The sequence below is a fragment of the Pseudochaenichthys georgianus genome, chromosome 20 (genome assembly GCF_902827115.2).
Source record: "Pseudochaenichthys georgianus chromosome 20, fPseGeo1.2, whole genome shotgun sequence".
NCBI classification, from domain to species: Eukaryota; Metazoa; Chordata; class Actinopteri; order Perciformes; family Channichthyidae; genus Pseudochaenichthys; species Pseudochaenichthys georgianus.
The window spans coordinates 5766237-5788650 of NC_047522.1; the positions used below are offsets into that span (position 1 = coordinate 5766237).

At 41.5% G+C, this 22414-nt stretch overlaps 1 protein-coding gene across 1 annotated transcript; it reads left to right on the forward strand.

Moving 5' to 3' along the window:
• Positions 1-371: 371 nt before the first annotated feature.
• On the forward strand, positions 372-16465 carry olfm3a (olfactomedin 3a). The gene is made up of 6 exons (XM_034108825.1): positions 372-629; positions 12571-12714; positions 13082-13237; positions 14031-14250; positions 14769-14875; positions 15176-16465. Exons 1-6 carry the CDS (start codon positions 561-563, stop codon positions 15851-15853), a joined length of 1374 nt encoding a protein of 457 aa, XP_033964716.1. The 5' UTR covers positions 372-560; the 3' UTR covers positions 15854-16465.
• The last annotated feature ends 5949 nt before the right edge of the window (positions 16466-22414 follow it).

The following is a 22414-nucleotide window of genomic DNA, read 5'->3' on the forward strand; positions in this document are numbered from 1 at the left end:
CACACACACACACACACACACACACACACACACACACACACACACGTCACACTCACTATAGGTACAGTTGTGTTTAGGAAAATCAAAGAGCCAGGTACTGAAATCAACAAGAGCAAAGCATTTTCATTTAAGTCAAATGAACTAAATATAAAGGGATCATAGATCATAGATAGATAGATAGATAGATAGATAGATAGATAGATAGATAGATAGATAGATCGATAGATAGATAGATAGACAGATAGATAGACAGATAGACATAAGAAACCCCTTAAAACCCTTCAGTGATGTCACATCCTCGTCGCGCCCCCTCTGCAGTCTGCTAGATCTGAGATATTTGAATATTTCCCACTCGCTCAAAACTTTTTCCCTCGGCACTACCTTCAGTCGGAGCACCGAGAGCGGTGAGTGTGATGCCGGAGAACGAGTGGACCCTGTGCCGCTGGAGCGCTGTGTGTGGATCCACAGCAGTAGAGAGGCGCTAAGGTAACGGAGCGGACACGGGCTCTATGTTGTAGGACTGCGCCTTGGAGGCAAGTGGCCGCCCGGAGCCCGTCACCATGAGGGTCCTGTTGAGCGTCCTGTACCCCGTGCTCTCCCTCACCATCTTCGGATTATATCCCTCTATGGTGAGTGCCTTTTTTCATTTGATTTCTTATGACTTGTTGCCACTTATTTCTGACACAACGCAGTATTGTTTACCGGTGATATTATAACAGGGCACGAGGACAGCAACCCTCGCCCCGATACGTGCCAGTTTCTTTGATGGAGGCTGTAATGCCAAACTTCACTCAAAAGTCCTCAAATGCATTTAACATTTGAAGGCATTGCTCATTAAGTGTCACAAATCCACAGCAGGCAGCTCTTCGGTGTGTGTTGATGTCACCTATAGGCCACCTTTCCCCCCTAATTATCATACATATAATAACTATGCCTAATCGGTATGCCTGCAGCGCCCGTGCACAAAGGTGGGCTTAAACACATCATATGAATCGATTCTAAAACTTTTGGGAATATATAGAGCCAGTACGGGTAATAAAGTATTGTGTTACCTGTGACGGATTAGCAAATTAACCATTTTTTGTATATTTAGTTGGTGCTGTTTTATCGGAACAACTGACTCATTTACATGCAGTTTTGCACACCCTATTTCTAAGGGAAAATCTGGTTTATTGTGGAACACAGTTCCCTTTGTGACACTCATTAGTATTCACCCATCTTAAACTAATGAGCATCTTCTTATTTGTAAGACTAATGGATTAGCTTATAATGCAGTTACGAGAGAAAGTGCATTGAGCGAGACCTAAAGATGCTTCCATCTGTGATGGATACAGACAGGAACAGATGTCTCAGGGAAATGGAATCACATGCACGTAGGATCCGTAGATGTTTACAAAGGGAAGGCTGGAATAACAGTGAGTACAGTGGACCAGGCTGCTCAAAGTCCCTTATGATGAATTGAAACATCTATATGTTGCTCGGGGTCTTCAGGTGGTGAGGGTGGAGAGCTGTCCACCCTTTGGTGCTGAAACTTCACCGCACACACTTTCTGTGCAGCAACCCACAGAAGAAAGGAAACGTTATCCATCATTCCAAATGCAGCTGTCCAAACCTTTTTGAGCAGATACTGCTTTATACAAGGAGTGAGATCTTTGATCCTCTCCTAGTCCTAAAACAATGAGGTGATTCATCAAATAGTCCATAGAGAAATGTAATTGATCCGTTTATTGTCATCAGGTAGAAATACCAAATATCTCCAAGTTAAATCTCTTCCATTGTCGCCAGTTTTTATTTCAAATGCCTATCTTTGAGTGGTGGTTACACAGAAACAGCCTTTGATGCTTTCATATGTTAAAGGTCCCAAGTCATGCTTTTCCGGTTATTACCCGTCCCCTTGTTGTTATGTAGCTTTTTCTGCATGTAAACGGTCTGCAGAGTCACAAACCCTCAAAGTACACCCTGTAGCGAGTAAAACTCTAACACAGAAAATACCTGTCTGTGCTGCCCCAGAACGCATCGTTGGAGATTTATCTTTTTCTTCCTGGGTACAGTGAAGTGCCCGTTACCCAAATGGACCCATTGGTCCAAATGGACCAATCCGTGGAGCCGTTACGTTAAGTCCGTGGAGCCGTTACGTGGAGCCCTTCCTCACACACACACTCATCCTTTCTCAGCTGCAGCTCCGCCAATTTCTCCTCCCTGAAACGGCGGGACGTGGCGAGGCTGTGAGTCACAAACTCCCAGCCAGGCTGCGGGTGTGTGTGTTCGGGCTGGGTTTCGCCGTGTCTCGCTGTCTCGCAGATGGCCACTGGGCTCATAGGGAGGGGGGGGGGGCAGGAGCTCCAACAAGCCGTTTAGGACAGAGAGTGAATACACATACTATACAGAGATGCTGTATAGGAAACCAATGTGATTTTGGAAAATTGCACAATATAAATATATTCTAGTAGACCTCAACAATGGAATTATGATCAGTAGAAATGGCCATGACATGGGACCTTTAAGCAATTCCATGAAACATTTATTGATTTATGAAAATAACCGTCACAGCCCTGTGCACCCCTGGTCTGGAGGTTTTTGTTATTGCGTTAACAAAGGGCTTGAGATATTATCTACTCTGTCATTCTCTTTCTAGTTTAGAAATATATTTGTGCAGTGCTGCCCCTGGTTCCCTCAGATGACCATCATTCAGCTCAGTTCTTATCTTTCATCTATTTGATTAAATCGATGAATACACTGCTGCCATCGAGAAATACGAGATATTGCTGGTGCAAGAGCTGCATGCAAATTGCTGCACAGCCCAAAAGGCCTCTCTGCTTCAGTGTTTGAAAGGCAAACCTTTTATGGTATTACACAACACTGGAAAAGATTAAGCTGTCACTCACAGGCTGTCAGACATTTTACACAAGGCTTTATTCATTATAGTAAGGGGCGGAAGCCTCTACCTCCTGGCCTTCACGTTCATGTGTTAGGGCTGGGTTTTTTTCCTCATCGGTTCAGTTTAGCAACTTTAAAATAACCTATTGAGAACCAGGACTTTAAACTAAAGCTAGGGGTAGTGGTATATATTCCCCTTCTCTTGGTTTGGCAGATATTACCTCTGCAGTGTACACAACGGGTCCCCAAGGAGCCTTTGCGAGTAACGGAAATATTTGCATAGTTTGTTTTCCCTTATGGTCTGTGCCAGCCGGGTAATTACACAGTGAATGCTAACGGCACTTTGTAACTCTCATCAGCATCAAAATAATGGCTGGGATTTGTGTTTTATGATTACACATTATATCCTGCACCTGGGGGACATATTGATTAAAAGAGAAAGAGAGTTAATAGAGTACATGAGTCTGATGTCAGACCAAATGTATTGATCACTTAAAACACACACAACATATCTTCCTTCACCTGATGGCTCGGAATCAAATTTGAGATTTGAGTTTCAAAATAATTGGTTTCATGTTTTTACAACATTATATTTCATTGTAACTGTTTTTGTTCTTTTCTACTTTCATTGTTTTTGTTACACAGTGCTCATTCAAGCTACACTTGAAATGTAGTAACAAGATGCAATTCTTTGAAGCTTTTCAAATCCTTTATAGCAGTTATACATGTTCTGTACAAACATTTGACTGGCACAAAAGTCATATTAAAAAATGAGACTGTGGGCACACACCTACAAATGCACACAGCCATATTATTTTTCTCACCAAATCAAAGCTGACAACCTCTGAATAATATCATCAGTCTGTGTCTCCACAAACAAGCAGCCAGCCACCACACTGCCAGCAAAGTCATTAGTTGTGACGCTGCGTGTTTCATGTTTGAAGCAGGGAGGGGGTCTTCGGAGCTGATGGGCTGGAAATAAAGGAAGCCTGCTTATGATAGATTTGAAATGTTTCTACCAACAGAAGGGAAAATACTTGGCACTTTCTGCTCGGACTTAGAAAGATGTTTGTGTGCGGTTGTAATGATGTGTCAGTTGTTAGGAATGTGGGGCAGAGACATTTTGTGGATAATTGGATTGAGCTTATGTCAGACATGCTAATTCACCTTTTTGATTAGTAATATAACATCTACTACTGACAGTGACATATAAGCAATGTGCCATTCCCTCCTCTGTCTTTTAGTCCATACTATTCTATCAACATAGGTACTACTATTATGTATAATTATGAAATGCTTAAAATCACTCTCTTTTACCATGCAAGGATAATCAGTCTGTAAATTGAGTCTCCCTTGGTTTAACTATTTCACTCCTTTGCGTACATGCATTTCCCTTAATAAAAGTCTGAGCCGTAATTACAGGAGTTGGGACATGATGTTGAAACTACCAGGGGCATCGTTAGGGACCCTCGGGCCCCTGTGATTACTATAATTACAGCCCGAGCTCCATATCACATGCGCATCACTGAATGAGAGCTGGACCTGAGAGGAATGGAAGGCAATTGTGGTCAACCAGAGAGATGATTATGGGCTATGCCTGTTCATTTCTTAGTGAAGATAAAATAACGTTAAGTAGCTCTAATCAAAGGCAAACATCTGGACTGATTTTCAGGCACGAGAGCAGAGTTGAATTAGATTTCCATGGCCGAAAAAACCTAAAAGAGAAATGTTGTGTGGATGTCCGATCAGCGTTGATGTTAAATAAAATCAATTGAAGCATTACATGGAGGCGTGTGGCGCAGTGGATAGAGCTTGGTCTGGGGATCAGATGGTCACAGGTTCAAACCCCACTGCAGTCAGCATGTGGTTGTGTCCCTGGGCAAGACACTTCACCACAAATTGCTTCTGTGGGGATTGCCCACAGTATTGAGTATGTAAGTTTGGATGAAAGTGTCTAACAAGTAACATGTACAAAAAAAAAGTCTTCTGCTGCAAAATCTGATGTACTTCCTGCATCCAGCGGCACCTTTTAACAAAACTGTGATGTAGTCACACCGTAAGAGAGAAACTACAAATTCCAGCTTGTTAGTCTCCGGTTAGTCGTGGAGTTTGCTAATACCGAAACATGAGTTGTAATGTTAATTATTCTACATTAGGAAAAGCGCTTAATTCTTATGTCACAATATTGCACACGCGCTCTTTTCTTCAATATACAAGAGGAGATCCTACAGAAAATCATACATGTACAGTGCACGTTCATACATGCTGCTTTCTTTTGAGCAACATGTTTAGACACATTCTCTTAAAGTTGCTACAATGCATTCTAAAAAACGGAAACATACTGCAATACAGCTTAAATATTGCAGTATCAGTTCAAAGGACTTCCTGGAGTGCACTGAACATACTAAATCAATGTAATCTAAAAGATTAAAGCAGTATTCAAATGGTTTTATCCTTGTAGATCCAAAATTGCAATTATTGCATATTATCCCGCTGATACCGAACCAGCGTGAACACATACATCCTTAAGTGATGCATAATCTTCTTCTGCACACTGCTTCTACATCATAATGTAGGCCGAAGTCTTCACTACCAACACACTGGTGCCACTGTGGAGCATAATTAGGGGAAGACTCAAAGGTTGTTAAAGAGCAAGGAATAATCAGGTGGACTAACTTTGCTGCAAAAGCCTGTAGAATCGGTGGCATGAGCATGGCAGGAATGTCCTTCTCAAAGATAACACTTTTTAAAGAGATTCTTGAGACTAATGAGCATACTCAACTTTAAAAACACTTTGAGAAGCGGCCAATATGAGTGCATGTTGATGACACAGGGCATCAATTCGGAAAGGGTTCGTAACACGGCATATGTGTAGAACTAGAATATGATGAGTAAAAGTCCAATTACATGGCTTAAGATGAGGGTGTTCACATTTGTATCAAATACACCAGTCTTAACTATCTACATCTTCGACCCATCGTAATTTCAGACATCTTTAACCCAACGTTATTTCAGCATAATGAAAATGAAATGTTATGTGAGAGCACTGTCACAGCTGCTTGGTATTCTGCTTGTGTGCATGTGCCAGTCGGCGTGGCCCGGAGATGTTTGCCTGCTTCCCTCCACCGATATTGTTTGAGGACTGTCTCCTTATCACTCTCCGTTTTGCTTATGACTGACATGACTTGTTCAGCCAGAAGACTCACTGAAGCACACCCCAGAGAGGAGGCATGAGGGTGAACAAGATAATGCTCCGGCTCATTCAGAGGCCGTCTAGGGCAGAATGATCCATTCCATCTTTACTTTGCATCTTCCTTGGGTTCAAAATGGGCAAGAAGGTGGCACACCTCTAGGAAATGAATCTCCTTGCACGGCTTTCATCAAAGTCACATCTGAGGACCAATATCTTCTTTTCTTTTTCAATTCCCTTACCCTCCCTAGAATGCATCCTCCCTTTGTCGGTATCTTACCTTTTCTCCGCCTCAGGATTATAGTTGCCAGGATTGCTGTCGCTGCTGTGTTTAGGGGTGCTACCGTTTGTCACAGCTGTCTGTAGATGTCTGCATCAGGCTGCTTCCGCGCTGGCTGCACGTGCACATTCATCTTCTTCTGCCAATAGAGCCTAAAATGTTAACTCATTTAGGCAGTATGATCATCAGTTATAGTACTGAGATGCACATTCCACTTGACTTGCCTCCAATACTCTGGCGGCATTTTGTTTGGACAGGTTGATGGATGACTGAATAGATAGCATCTGTTAAGGTCTTTGTCGTGTGGCAGACAGGAAGGCAGCAGAACTGTGATATGAGATTTACTTTTATTGGCATCACTGGTTGCGGGATTTGTTTCTACATTTACTGTAGTTACAGGGATTTTTTAAAAGTATAATACCACACAGTACTAATTTTAAAGGTGTGTGACATCACTACGTAACACTCATGCTACTAGCGCTCCTACACACGTGATATAGAGCGGGACATCTCTAGGCAGTTGTAAAATCACAACAGAGCCTTGAAGCTAACCAATCAGAGCAGACTGGGCTCTGGTTTCAGACAGAGGGGGAACAGAGGTAAGTCACAGCAGAGGCACAAAGTACAAATATGAAACTGAAAATGAGTCAAATATGCCCTCTAAAGCAGGGGTGTCAAACTCAATTTCATTCCGGGCCACATCAGCATTATGGTTGCACTCAAAGGGCCGGTTGTAATTTTAATTATATATAAATATACATATGTAAATATATAATATATATTAAATAATGTATTATATTACATTGTTGGCCCTGCATTGGATTATTATCAGTTCTGGTAATATCTTCCTAAATTACTACGTCTGAAAGCAGAAGTCTAGGGCAAATAATTGAAAGCAAATATTCAACAATTACACCTCTTGTATTGTATATTGTATTCTTTGCAAGCTCTTGCGGGCCACATAAAATGAGGTCGCGGGCCGGATTTGGCCCCCGGGCCTTGAGTTTGACACCCCTGCTCTAAAGGTTGGTAACAGCATGCAAAGCAAAGTCGATACAGAACATTTCCTTACACATGTCTGTTAACTGAATATTTATATATTATAAGTGCCACATCAGTGCAGTGACAATACATGAATTGCCAATCTGTGTGTGTATATCGTCCAACCCTGTCTCCTAAAAATGACATTCCCACAGAACTAAACTGCATTCTCAATTACGTTTAGCTAGAAACGTATTTTCTCCCACGTTACGTTTGTTATGAACGTATCTTAAATACCTTTATTTTCTACATATCTTTGCCATTTATTGTCTTGCTTATAATAATGATAATAGTCATTTATAAATATCATTTTGGAGCACACATTTGAAATTGAGAATCGGGCTCGATATATGGTTCAATTAAAATCAGTAGGCGAGGCTGTACTTTCGCCGGCTGTTACTCTCATGAGCGAGGCAGAAAATAATGGTGTTAACATGCCAAAAAGCTGCTGTGCCGTTTATTACACCTCAAACATTAAAACAAACCCAGAGGTACGTGTTTCTGTACTACATCTTTCTACTAAATCTGTGCTTGTGGCATCAGTAGAGATAATGAGTTAAGATGTAAAGGGCATGTGTGACTTATGGGAGCTGAGGGTAAGCGATATAGTCCCCTTCCATATGTTACCCTCCAGTGACAAAACAATGATAATTGCTCCTTAGAAATAGATTAGTGTCAATTGTGTTCCTCTCTGCAGCTCCAGCTGAGGCGGTAGAGGGAGTTGGCCAGCTCCCGCTGTCTCTCCAGACTGTGTTTATAACGGATTGATTTCTGCCACTGCCACCAACAATCATTTCATTGTTCACCCTCACTTTCTCACCTGTGCTATCTCTCTGGGGAGTTCCTCACAATGCCAGACTCATATAACAAATGGAATCAGCCATCATGAGACTGGCAACAGGAATTAGATCAAGACTGCACTGCAAGGCTATACTCAGCAGTGTGGAGATTGGTGTAGGGTGCAGACAGTCGGTCACATTATGGACTTGCTGTGAATCTTGGCAGTGGCTAAAACAGATTCACTTAGCACTAACCAGAGTCGCTCCTCTGCGAGAGTCCAACTCGTGTTGCATGCAGGGCTTCAAGGAGCAACACATGATCTGCTATTAAACGATAAGTGCTGTTAACACAGACATTTCATTTACTGGAGTGAAAGATATCCAAAACATAAGTATATTTGAAACTGAACATTGTGCACAAAATTCCTCCCCTTTCAGAACTGTTTTCAAAACTGTAATGTTAAATTGCTCACGGTCATGCCTCCCATCTTCAATCTGAAACATCTAACCCGCATTACCTCATCCATTCACTTTCAATCCCCTCATCAGCCCCCTTCGTCTTTCCCTCAATCACATAATATAAAGGTTGATGAGGACAAAGATAATGTTGTCAAAGTAAAAAACATATTGATGGCAGAATAACAAACAGATAAGGGTGTGCTGTACAGAATACCAGCTGCCAAACATGCAACAGAGAATAAAAGCTTTTTGTTTCACTTCAAATGAACTTGAATGCATCCTCTACATTACAGGAGGCCTTTAAGGAGAATAGAATCCACCAGGCAGTAATTAGAGCCATGTTTCTGTCCGGAGATGCCCAAGATGGAGCTGTTAGTCTTTTGCATTCAAATACAAAGGTAGTTCAGAGTCTGGTGCTGATGTGTGCTTTGAAGTATGTGAATGTCATGTTTTCAGTGTATTTAATGGGCTCAGGTGCAGCGTCTTAGCAACATAAAGGTCACAGTACTTCGCAGTGTAACCATGAAACCAACGGTGGCAATCATTTGTCGTCTGCACAATAAGTTCTGGATCACAAGGTTAAAAGTATGACACAGCTAAACCAAGTACAGAGACACTAGACATTATGACGCATTGACGTTCAAACGTACGTTGTTGCCGCATTCGACAATATGCAATTAGTTGAATTCGTACTGATTGTGGATCACATTGTTCTATTCCTACATGATATCCTCCTGACCCCTTTCTAAAAGTGTTCGACAAACTGTTACTGATTCTTGTGGTCTCTGGAAACACACTGTGATATGGATTAAATCAGCTGTTGTATACTGTGTTAACAGTAGATAATGGTCCTATTGATATTGTATGAATTCGTTAATGTTTTGTGGACGAGATAGGAAGCTTTGGCGGGCCACCAGTAGATGGTCAGTGTTATAGGTCTTGTATTTCATATGTAGCCAATTGTAGGATTATTTAGGTTAAATCAAAGGTTGTGTTGCAGTGTCTGTCAGATCCAGCTAATATTACATTCTCCCGGTATTTTAGGATTTCTTTCTCCAGTGTTAGTTCTTTATCCTGGCTGTTAATTGCAGCAACATTTTCTACAATTGGTAGTAGCCTATTGGGGCATAGAACAGGTTATTTTGGATACAGGCCAGAAAATTGGCATGAATCTGAAATCTTTTTTGACCCATACTGTAGCTGATGCTGGTGTATCTGGTACATGTGGGATATTTAAATCAACATGGCATTTGCAAGTTTAAGCCCTTAAGGAAGTTGCCAGTGCAGAGCTCCTTGCTTCTTGCAGCTTTTTTAAACAGATGCCCATCTGGAGCGAGCCACTTATGTGTTACTTCCGCCGCAGGTCAAGATTATAAAATACTTAGCAATGTTTTGTTTTTTTACTGCCAGTCTGAGTTTGGTCCACTTTTGCACATTCTTGTCCTGCTGTTAGTAAGAAGTTGCCTTTTTATTCTTTTACAAATGTGACTGTTGATTTTTAGATTATATGGACACAGTAGTAGACGTGAAATGCTGACCCCCATTACTTTGGAGATAATACATTTTCAGCACTAAACATATAAAGTCATGTTCATTTATTTGAGTGATAACTGGACTGCCCTTGGTTCATTTAATAATAGGGCCTGTTGGGAACAAATGTGAAAATACAAGATAAGCCTTGTTTCTCTGTGACCTGTGTTCAGATTATCATGTAACTGATTTGGTGAGACAGTCACAAATATGCAGAGGCAATTATATGGTAATTGTACATGCCATATGTGATGCTGTTGTATAACTTTAATTTAAATGAAAACTCTTGATTGACATAATTAAACTGGTCAGAAGTTTAGAGAGGGTTAGTGTGGATTGTTGTAGCACCAAAGTGATACATTTTTGCTGTTGTTTTACGGTTGAATACTCCCACACAATACTGTTGGCAACTAGGCTCCAAAAGTATTGATGGCTGGAGCATAGCAGCCTTCAAAAGGCTTAAGTCAAACCCTGGCCATTGCAAACTAGTAGATCAAAAAGAAAACTACAGAGGGAGTTTGCCACTAGTAATGTGTTCGTGTGTGCGTGCGGTACATGCTGTATATAACCACCGTGTGTGTGTGTGTGTGTGTGTGTGTGTGTGTGTGTGTGTGTGTGTGTGTGTGTGTGTGTGTGTGTGTGTGTGTGTGTGTGTGTGTGTGTGTGTGTGTGTGTGTGTGTGTGTGTGTGTGTGTGTGTGTGTGTGTGTGTGTGTGTGTGTGTGTGTGTGTGTGTGTGTGTGTGTGTGTGTGTGGTGCACAATGCTGAGCGTCTGGGGGGAAATGCTGTTTTGCGAGGATGATTAATGACTGGAGTTTGTCGCGCAGCTCTGTGAAACCATTGTGGCCTTGGAGTCTGCTCGCCTGCTATATAACGTAGCGAGAGGTAATAAATATTGAAAGTTAGCCTTCGCCTAATCAATAGCACTTTTATGAAATAAAATACCACACTATGAAATAGTTGATAGAGAAGGCAGTGCAATATCACATTTCTATCCTACCGGGTATATGTAGTCGAACATACCATGTAGCCCATATAAACATATCTGTAAATATGCCTCTTTCTATTTTGCTTCTCTTTCTGTTTTCCCTTATTGTTTCCTCAGAGCACGCTGGTGTCCTCCCTGTTTATCCCTCACCTCATCATATTATACTTGCTGTCTCTGAATTGATATATGTGCTGGAATACCTAGTCTCCTTCTCTATCTCTTCCTGCCTAATTGACAGTCGTCGTCTTTGTATTTCTTTGTCAGCATTGTCCTCTTTTCATTGTTTTTTTCATGAATTGTTTTCTTACATAAACATCTCTTCCGTTCTTATGTTTGTTCATAAGCCCCTCTCCTTCCAATTGTATCTCCTTCTCGCTCAGATATGTAACCCGGATTAAAGTAGATGACAGGGTTTACAGGAAGAGTCCTTTGGGGCACATAAATATTTATATGAATACGAAAGAATCTTCAGGCTTTGTTTTTGCTTGATTGAAGCATATCTCTCCATTTGCTGTAAAATTAAATGAATGTAAGTACTCAAAGGCTGTAGTTCGACAACAATTATTTTGGGTTAGAGTGCAATGTGTAATGGCAATACAAAATACTTGATTCTGAATGACGAGATAAAAAACTGTGCCGCCCGGATACTCACAAAAACACGCAAATCAGAGCACATCACCCCCATCCTTCACTCACTCCACTGGCTGCCTGTAACTCACCGGATTCCAAGTCCTCATAATGGTCTTCAACGCCATCAACCACACTGGCCTAGGGCTGCTCAATTAATCGCAATTACGATTTTGGCTTGCAACGATTACGAAAACAACGTAATCGAAATAAAACGATTTCTTTTTTTATTTATTATAATTTTCTTTTTTTATTAATTAACTTATTGGTTTTCAGTTGAATTATTCTTAAAGTTCAGGATAATCAACTGTTAAAAACATACTGTTCCATTTTTTTTCAATAAATGGATGTTTTCAAAGTAAATGGATAATCGTTTTTAATAATCGTGATATCAATTATTGACCCAAATAATCGAGATTATGATTTTTGCCATAATCGAGTAGGCCCACACTGGCCCCACCTACCTACAGGAACTGCTAACCAGAAAACATTCCCATACCTCACGCACACTCAGGTCAGACAGCTCCAATCTCCTGGCTGTTCAGCGGACAAAACTGGGTCCACGTCTGTGGAATCAGCTTCCAGAGAACATACGGACCTCGGCATCACTCTCAGTTTTTAGGAAATGCCTCAAGACCCACCTGTTCCGCACCGCATTTTACTGACTGTCCTTTACTTTATTTATTATTTTATTTTAAACCTTTTATGCTCTTAACCGTTTATTTTTATTTTTTATATTACCATATTTTATTCAATATGCTCCTTAGATATCTTGATATGTACATTTGTTTGCTCGCAGACTATCGGCCCAAAGGAGGGCTGGCAGGTGTACAGCTCGGCTCAGGATGCTGATGGCCGCTGTATCTGCACCGTGGTGGCTCCTGAACAGAGCCTGTGCTCCAGAGATGCCAAGAGCAGACAGCTCCGCCAGCTGCTGGAGAAGGTGAGCAGAGGGTGTATTTAGCACCCTGACACAGGCAGATACACTCTCCTGTTTAATATGGGAATTAGGAAATAACAAGTTTATATGTTTTATTAAAAAAAAAAAAGGTTCACTGCTGCTAGGCTTTACCACCTTTGTTCTTTTTCAAAATAAGCCTGTCACACATTCAGGTACACATGCAGGCTCACCAGGGAAAACCCATCAAAGTGCCTTTCAATTATTCGCCGTGAAAAGAAAGAAGCAGCAACCGGAAGCATCCTTAAGTCACCTGCTGAGTTAATCATAAAATGTTATACTACACCGCTACATTTCCAATTTGTGAGTGGTTACACTTTAGGGGTGATTATTTATCACTGTTTCATTCCAGGTGCATAACATGTCTCAGTCCATTGAGGTTCTGAACCTCAGGACACAGAGGGATTTCCAATATGTCATGAAGATGGAAAACCAGATGAAGGGCCTGAGGACCAAGTTCAGACAGATCGAGGACGACAGAAAATCCATCATAGCCAGAAACTTTCAGGTAGTCTTCCCCATCGCTTAATCACTGCTTCATTTAATCAAATCTGAACTGAAATGTGAAATGTGGCATTCAATTCACGGATGCTCTTGTGCATCTGGGATGGTTGTATACAGGTTTTAAATCCTATTTCATCTTAGTATTCTTTGGAGTTCTTCAAGAAAGACGATACAGAAAGACTGAAAATCAGAGTTCCAAACTCACGTTGATCTGTTACTGTGTATTAATATATGGTTTCCAACACGCTGAAAAGGAACATGTATTGAATGATAAATGGATCACGGCGTGTTGGCTTATAATAATAATAATAATAGATTTAATTTGTTAGCGCTTTTACAGGTGCTCAAAGACACTTTACAGATATAGTGAAGGGAAAAGAAAAGGAAGGAACAACAAATAAATATATAGTTAAAGTTAAAGTCAAATAATACAAAAGCAATCACACATGTAGGGGGGGCCTGATTGTTGAGGGCTTTGTGAGTAATGAGGAGGACTTTGAAGTTGATTCATATAGCTCCATTAGGTGCCTCCTACAGTAAACATAATATCAGTATAATTAATAATGATTAAAAATGCAAGTCACTTGAGACTATAATCCTATTATATTAGCATGGAGCTCTGAAACAACAAAGGATGTGTATATCATTTCAGATATTTCCGTGGTTCAGATAACAAGAAATCAACGTTGCCTGAAGCAGGGCTTGCTTCTCTGTCAACAAACTGTAGATGTGTTTGTCCATGACCATCCTACCTACCAACAATGTTCCACCTCTTTGTTTTACTGTCACTTCTGCAGGAGCTTAACGACAAGATGGACGAGCTAAAGCCGCTGATCCCCGTGCTGGAGCAGTACAAGATGGATGCTGCAGTCATTTCCCTGTTCAAAGAGGAGATCAAGAACCTCTCTGCAGTGCTGACGAGCATCCAGGAGGAGCTCGGGGCCTTCGACTATGACGAGCTCTATCAGCGAGTCCTGCGTCTGGACAACAGGCTGCGCAGCTGCATGGGCAAGCTAAGTGAGTAAACACTCCATGTTCAAGACTTTTCTTTAGTGTTATTAGGAATAGTTCTAACAGTGGTACAAGTGAACAAATAGTACTTGCACAACTGGCTTTACAATTGGATTTGCTATTCGCTATATAACATCCACTGTCATAGAAAGATTATGTATCCTTGTTGTATACTTAACGTAATGTTTTTGTTGTTGTGTTGGTCTTATGTCCCACACAACGATGTGTTTCCTTTAAAAACAATATTTGAATGGCCATGCAATCGTTGCTGTCTCTCCATAAGCTATCTCACTCTGAAATAAAGCAGGAAAAAAGGAAGAGAAATGTCTTAAACAATCAAGCTATACGAACAGCAGAAGCACCATTAAGCCTTCAGTTAAATAAAGCAGCTCACTGCCAATGCTATCTTAGTATGCACAGAGGGCACACTCTCTGGTGGCACAGGCATGAAATTGGCTTGAGAAATCTAGTTAGAGACGAAAACCAGCACAGCACATCTTATCGCTGCATTTCTTTATTAACAGCGTGTGGGAAATTAATGAAAATCACTGGACCTGTTACAATAAAGACATCTGGAACCCGGTTTGGGGCATGGATGACTGACCCTGTGGCATCCACCAGAAACAACAAGGTGAGTTATTAAAGCAGGGCTCTGCTTTCTAAATGGTTGTGTGTACAGTACAATATCTGTGTTTGTAGAGTAGCTAAATATCACAACAAGATGGGCCTGACTGTTTGCATGAAGGGTATTTTGAGGATTAAATAAACATTATAGTAATATCTTCTCTGAACTGCATTTCTTCAAAAAACCACATCAATTATTTAAAGATGATGATATAAAAATGAGCTCGGAAACAGACAGTTTGACATGTTTATCTATCAGGGGTCAGCTGTTTCTCATTACCCTTCCTGTTCATCCTCTCTGCTGTAGGTTTGGTATATGGACAGTTACACCAACAGCAAGATTGTGCGTGAGTACAAGACAATGGACGACTTTGTAGCGGGGGTGGTTTCTCGAACATACAGCCTCCCATTTAAATGGGAGGGAACCAATCATATGGTCTACAATGGATCGCTCTACTACAACAAGTACCAGAGCAACATAATCGTGAAGTACAGCTTTGAGACGGGCAGCGTTCTGGCCCAGAGAGCTCTGGAGTTCGCCGGCTTCCACAACATGTACCCATATACATGGGGTGGGTTCTCCGACATCGACGTCATGGCTGATGAACTGGGAATGTGGGTTGTGTACGCAACCAATCAAAACGCTGGAAATGTCGTCGTGTCCCAGATCGACCCCGACACCCTGCATGTCTTGAAGACTTGGAACACCGAATACTCCAAGAGGAACGCGGGTGAGTCGTTCATGATCTGTGGGACGCTCTATATCACTAACTCTCACCTGTCGGGAGCAAAGGTTTACTACGCTTACTCTACCAAGACTTCAACCTACGAATACATAGACATTCCTTTCCACAACCAGTACTTTCATATCTCCATGCTTGACTACAACGCCAAAGAGAGAGCACTGTATGCCTGGAATAACGGACACCAGGTAATATTTAATGTCACTCTCTTTCATGTCATAAAAACTGATGATGACTCTTAAAGTATCACTTTTCCAACTTAAGCATTGGTGATACAAGGACCTACATGTATTATTTTGTCAAAAAATGGACTATGGTATCTTACCTTGCCACCAAGTGAACTCTTCTAATGTGTGGCTCTGGACTGTTGGCTGAATTGAGCATGGACACCAATCACTTGATACCGTATAACCAATGTTTACACTTTTCCATTGTAGCTGGCAGACCCAACACATAGTGAATAAGGCATTATTCAGTATGTCTTGGGTCTGCCTGCTGAAAACTCTCAAAAGCTTTTGCATGAATGTCCAAAAATTGATCTGCAGTGATTTCCTATGATATAGCTGTGTTTTTGTTGCAAATCTGTTTTGCTTACAGTGTTTGCATTTGTGTCTATTTAAAAAAAAAGTCTATTTAAAAGTATTTAAACCTTTAAGTCAATCTCTTCTGCATATTTGCTACCATGTTGAGGTGGCTGATTATAATGTACAATAGCCGTTCTTTTAAAGATGGGCCTGTCAAATATTGCTGTTACGTATGTATCTGTGGAAGAAAAGTATTTGTATTTTTTATAAAAGAAAACCATAGAGTCTATCTGTGCATTTTCATTCAAAATAAAAATGTTGTACATTTCATTCAAATGGTTTTGGTTGCCATGATCTTAAACAATTTATAGGATATTAGCCCATTCCAATCAGGAATTCCAATTATAAAAAGACATGTTTCCTATTCATCTTTTTTTACATATTTTGACAAAGATTAGTACATATGAGTAACTGATGACGCTGAAGACGGAACCTCTTTTTTGCGGTGAACATTACATGTTACTTGTTAGACGCTTTTATCCAAAGCGACTTATACTGTACATTCAGTACTGTGGGCAGTCTCCACAGAAGCAATTTGGGGTGAAGTGTCTTGCCCAGGGACACGACGACATGCTGACTGCAGTGGGACTCGAACTTGCTATCCCCTGATTCGAAGTCCAGCACACTACCCACTGAGCCACAGCCTCAACATGTGGCATTGAGATCATCCTTTGACATTTCAATCGTGAAGTGGCAATGAACCACTGTGGTTACACCTATCACTATAATTTCCCTCCACAGTGTGGTGTTTATTTTTTTATGGGTAAACCCGGTCACGTATGTGTAGTAAAACACACCTGAGGCAAAGTACATTTGCATGCACACTCATGAACAAACACTGACACACTGTGTTGCGATGGGTTGTATTCTGTTCATCTTTCATCTGCCTTTAATTCAAATAGATTTGTATTAATAAAGGCAGCGAGTGAACTAATTAGAAAAGAGATTCAAATCAATGTGTAAAGACTTAAGGGAATGTATCACCATAGTAGCTTTATAATATTTTGTTTTGGTTTGAGAATGAATATTTGTCATCCTCTGCACGACCTCTTTGTTTCTGTGGCTTAACAGTACCCCCTGACTATGTGATTGGGTTTTTAACATTCCTGACTGCTGTTCTTCTTCATTCATTCACTCCCCATTTTGCGATTGAGGCTACATGTGTCCCTCAGTGAAATGCATCCCTGTATCAACCTGCACCGCCAACAACAAAAAACCTTCCCATCAGGAAATCTTTATTAAATGGCTTTAGCAGAGAGCTCTATTAGCATTGATCTTGAGTCTTCCTCTGATTGGACATTGTTTTCCGTGTTCACCCCTTATTGGGTTATCTTTCCTGTCCTCTTAGTGCTTTTTCTCAGATGATGCTGATCAGATCTCACATGCATTTCCAAACATTTGGTCTACCTATGTTGTAAATGTATTATCTTTTCAATGTACACACGGCATCTATTGCACGTCTGTCCGTCCTGTGAGAGGGATCCCTCCTCTGCTGCTCTCCCTGAGGTTTCTCCCATGTTCCCCTTTAAACTGTGGGTTTTCTCTGGAAGTTTTTCCTTGTACGATGTGAAGGTCTAAGGACAGAGGGTGAACAGGTGTTCCGATCTGCCCTTGTCTGCCCTCATAAGGAGGAAAAGGTGTCTTTCTCTTGTTCGCAGCCTGTCTGCGCAGTCCTCGGTTGGCTTTGGTTTGCCCTCATTTTGCACTTTATATTTTCCTCGATTTTCCTTGTTTCCTTGCTTAAAAGTACGGAGGAGCAGGTAGGTAGTCCAGTTTTTGCGGCTTTGTTTCTTAGTTTAGTTGTGCACTGTAAAACCGGAAAACCGTAAAAAAAACGCCTGCAGCACAAATATCAAAATGTCCTGAAACATATTATATGTCCACAATAAATTAGATTTTCTAGAAATGCCAGTAGTGCATTAATGTGTGCATTACCTGTGTTCTCTGTCAACACAGTTTTTTGAAGGCTTTGTGGAATCCAATCAAACATTCTCTGTACTTTAGCAGAGGGATCAATGGGGTTGTTCTGTGGTTCCTTCCCATTGATCCAGAGGGGGGGGCTTTGCAGGGCTGCAGCACACTGTTCCATGTCTGCTAAATTAATTGAAGTTCCGAGGAAAATGCATTTTGTTCCCATGCTATAATGAATGGTGGTATCCGTCAATAATCCTACTGAGCTCATAATTGATTTCAAATTCACCTCATCCAGGTTTAGGTCCAAACACCAGCGTACCTTTAAAACTTCTACCTTGACTTCCCAGTACATATTTTACTTGAAGTGCTTCCGCTCAAACTAACTTTTCTGCATTGCTTTGTTTGTCTGTCTCATCTGCCCAAATGTGACTGCTAGGGGCCCCTAGATATTGCAGTACCCTTTAGAAGCTGCAAAGTGAATTTGTGTTGCTCTTTTGTGATTTTTGATTTCCTTGAAGTCAAAGAAAGAAAGCTGGAAGCACCTGCCGGAACGAATTACGTTCACGTCACGATGCGCACATTCTAACTTGACTAACACATCGACAAAAGAGACTAAAGTTTCATTGATACATTCTAATTGTATTGTGAAATCCCACCCGTCATTTCCCCAAAGCCCTAATGTGATATTCGTTTTATGAAAGGCATCCACAGCCACTTCTGTAAGAGCTTAAGTGTATGATCCAAATCGGATTATAACTTTTGTCTTGTGAAACACTTTCTCTTTCTTTCTATCTTTTATATTGAATGTGGAAGCCTTGAGAAAATACTGGACAGTTGTCCAGTATATCCTAAGGAACAGAGGTGGAGAGGCACAACGTGTCTATACGTACATGCACTCCCTTAGGATAGGGTGAGGGAACGGGATAGCAAGTAAGAAGTAAGGAACAGAGGTGGAGAGGCACAACGTGTCTATACGTACATGCACTCCCTTGGGATAGGGTGAGGGAAAAGAGTAGGAACTAAGATGTATGGAACAGAGGTGGAGAGGCACAACGTGTCTACGTACATGCACTCCCTTGGGATAGGGTGAGGGAAAAGAGTAGGAACTAAGATGTATGGAACAGAGGTGGAGAGGCACAACGTGTCTACGTACATGCACTCCCTTGGGATAGGGTGAGGGAAAAGAGTAGGAACTAAGATGTATGGAACAGAGGTGGAGAGGCACAACGTGTCTACGTACATGCACTCCCTTGGGATAGGGTGAGGGAAAAGAGTAGGAACTAAGATGTATGGAACAGAGGTGGAGAGGCACAACGTGTCTACGTACATTCACTCCCTTGGGATAGGGTGAGGGAAAAGAGTAGGAACTAAGATGTATGGAACAGAGGTGGAGAGGCACAACGTGTCTATACGTACATGCACTCCCTTGGGATAGGGTGAGGGAAAAGAGTAGGAACTAAGATGTATGCGCGACATCTATACCATGAGCGCATTGCTCCTAAAAAGTTTTTTGGCACTGACACCAATCAACAGTTGTGCGTCGACTCGGCAGGGATCAAGGCACGTATATGCCTCTCCCTGCTTCCACCGTCTACACACACAACCAAATGACATACCATCCATCAGTAAGGAAAAAGAGTAAGAACTAAAATGTATAGGTGAAGATACGTCAATGCACTCTTATTCTATTATTTGATCAACTATAAGCTTTATCAAAAAGGAAGGTCTTAAGCGCACTCTTAAAAACGGATAGGCTGTCTGCCGCCCGAACACAAACTGGAAGCTGATTCCACAAATGTGGAGCTTGATAAGAAAAGGCTCTGGCTCCCATTGTACTTTTAGAGACTCTTGGAACAACTAACAATCGTGCATTCTTGGAACGCAATGCCCTAGTAGGACAGTAGGGTATAATGAGTTCTTTAAGGTAAGATGGCGCCTGCCCATTAAGGGCTTTGTAGGAGAGAAGAAGAATTTTAAATTATATCCTGTGTTCTATAGGGAGCCAGTGTAAGGCAGCCAGAACAGGAGTAATGTGGTCCCTTTTCCTAACTCTGGTTAGTACACGTGCTGCAGCATTTTTATTAGCTGAAGCGATTTGACTGACTTCTTGGTACTCCCTGATAAAAAGGAATTACAATAATCCAGCCTTGAAGTAACAAATGCATGGACTAGTTTCTCTGCATTGTTTTGAGGCAAGATATGCCTGATTTTTGCTATGTTACGTAGATGAAAGAAGGCGGTCCTTGTGATTGATTTTATGTGGGCGTCAAATATAACACCAAGATTCCTTACAGTCTCACTGGAGGCCAAATTAATGCCATGCATAGTTAGTATATCTTTAGATAGTTTGTTTCGTAGATTCTTTGGGCCGAGTACAATAACTTCAGTTTTGGCCGTGTTTAACATAAAAAAATGTAAGGTCATCCCCGTTTTTAAGTACTTGAGGCAGTCTTGAATTTTATTTAGATGATTGGTTTCATCAGGCTTGAAGGATAAATATAGTTGAGTACAGGGTCGGCGTCATGGGGGGTCATTCGCGGGCCATGCCCCCCCAAATGAGTCACTGTGCCCCCCCAACGCAGGGTGGGCAAGCCTTCCCATACGGAAAGAAAGTATAGGAACATATATGCCAATATATGGCAAATATATGCTGCATATATGCCATATTCAGGTTCATATATGTGCATATGGATTAATAGGAGATATATGTGTCTTATATAGCTCATATATTTCCACATATATGCCAAGTCAGGTTCATATATTTGCATATATCTCCTACATAATGCCTCATATATAGATCATATATCTGTCTTTTTGCATATATGTCATACAGAATGCCTATAGGTCTTTGCAAGGTAATGTGGTAATGTGCATATTATTCCAAAGTTCTATATATCACTACATGAATTAATCATTGTACTTATTTCCATTCAATGCAGATTGAGGTTTGCGGGTTGCCCAAGACAATTCAATGTATAAAGACAATATTGTTTGATTACGGTATGTTTTATTGTATGAAGCAACATTTTTTGTTTCGTTCACCCAGGACCGGAACCGGATGTTTATATCCGCTCAACGTCAACTGATCAGTTTAAGATTAGTACATTATTAAATATTTGATAATTGTACATTATTGTTAAAAAGTGAACGCGTTAATAACGCGTTTTTTTAACGCCACTAATTATTTTAACGCGATTAACGCATACATTTTTTTTTTTCTCGGCCGCCCCGTAGTTTCAGAGCGCATCGAGTTTAAAATACCATCTACAAGCTGATGCTGACAGCCCCGCTCCTGCTGCCCGCTTGCAGCAGACCACACTTCCACGCTCACCGGCAGGCACCGACTGGCTATTGGGAGAACCGGGAGGGTGTGTGTATGTGTGGCCCGAGCGAGAGAGAGAGAGAGACCTTACGTGTATTGTTGTTGTTAGCATCTGGTGCTAGCTAGCTGCGCTAATGGATATAAGGAGCTGTTTAAATGAAAACAGAGGAGCGACATTTCGCCGACAACTGCGCCGAGCACTTGACTTTATGCAGGCAGCCAGACAGTGGGAGATTGTACAAAAAGTCAGCACACTCAGCACGGATAGTGGTGCAACATGATTGCAGCGTCCAGGCAGCTCCCGTTCGAGCATATGCCTTGAGTTGCACATAGCTCCAACCAGGGGCGGACTGGGGGGAAAAAGTGGCCCGGGGATTAATTGACAGACAGGCCCACTTAATGCGCGGCATGTATCGGCCAGCCGGCGACGAAAGTATGTCACTTAACAAAAAACCCTATGCATTTTATGTTATTTTGGACAATTATTCATATAGTAATCACATTACCTGAGCCCTTGAGTTGCCTAGAGCAAAATAGTTACGGCATATATTTAGTGATTTTATTGTTAACAGATCATTGATGCAATAACATTTTGACCCAATTTGCCTGACTTGACACATGGAATAAAACATGGGCGTAGGAAGCATCCTCAATATGGGTGAGACAATTTAACAGGGGGTGTGGGCAGGTGGTGGACTTCACCTCCTCTAGGGGGGTCCGGGGGCAAGTTCCCCCGGGAAGATTTTTTTTTAAATGTTGAAGTTAAATGCATCAATCTGGTCCATTTTGAGAGCAAAATTAGGGACTAAATCTATGGCAGTCAGTAGGGGCTTGGACTGTGAGCCGTAGGGTCGCCGGTTCAAGTCCCCGACTAGACCTATTTGGAGTGTGGACTTCTACTTGGAGAGGTCCCAGTTCACCTCCTGCCGTGGTGCCCTTGAGCAAGGCACCAGACATCTCCCTTCCCCCCTCAATCCCATTGC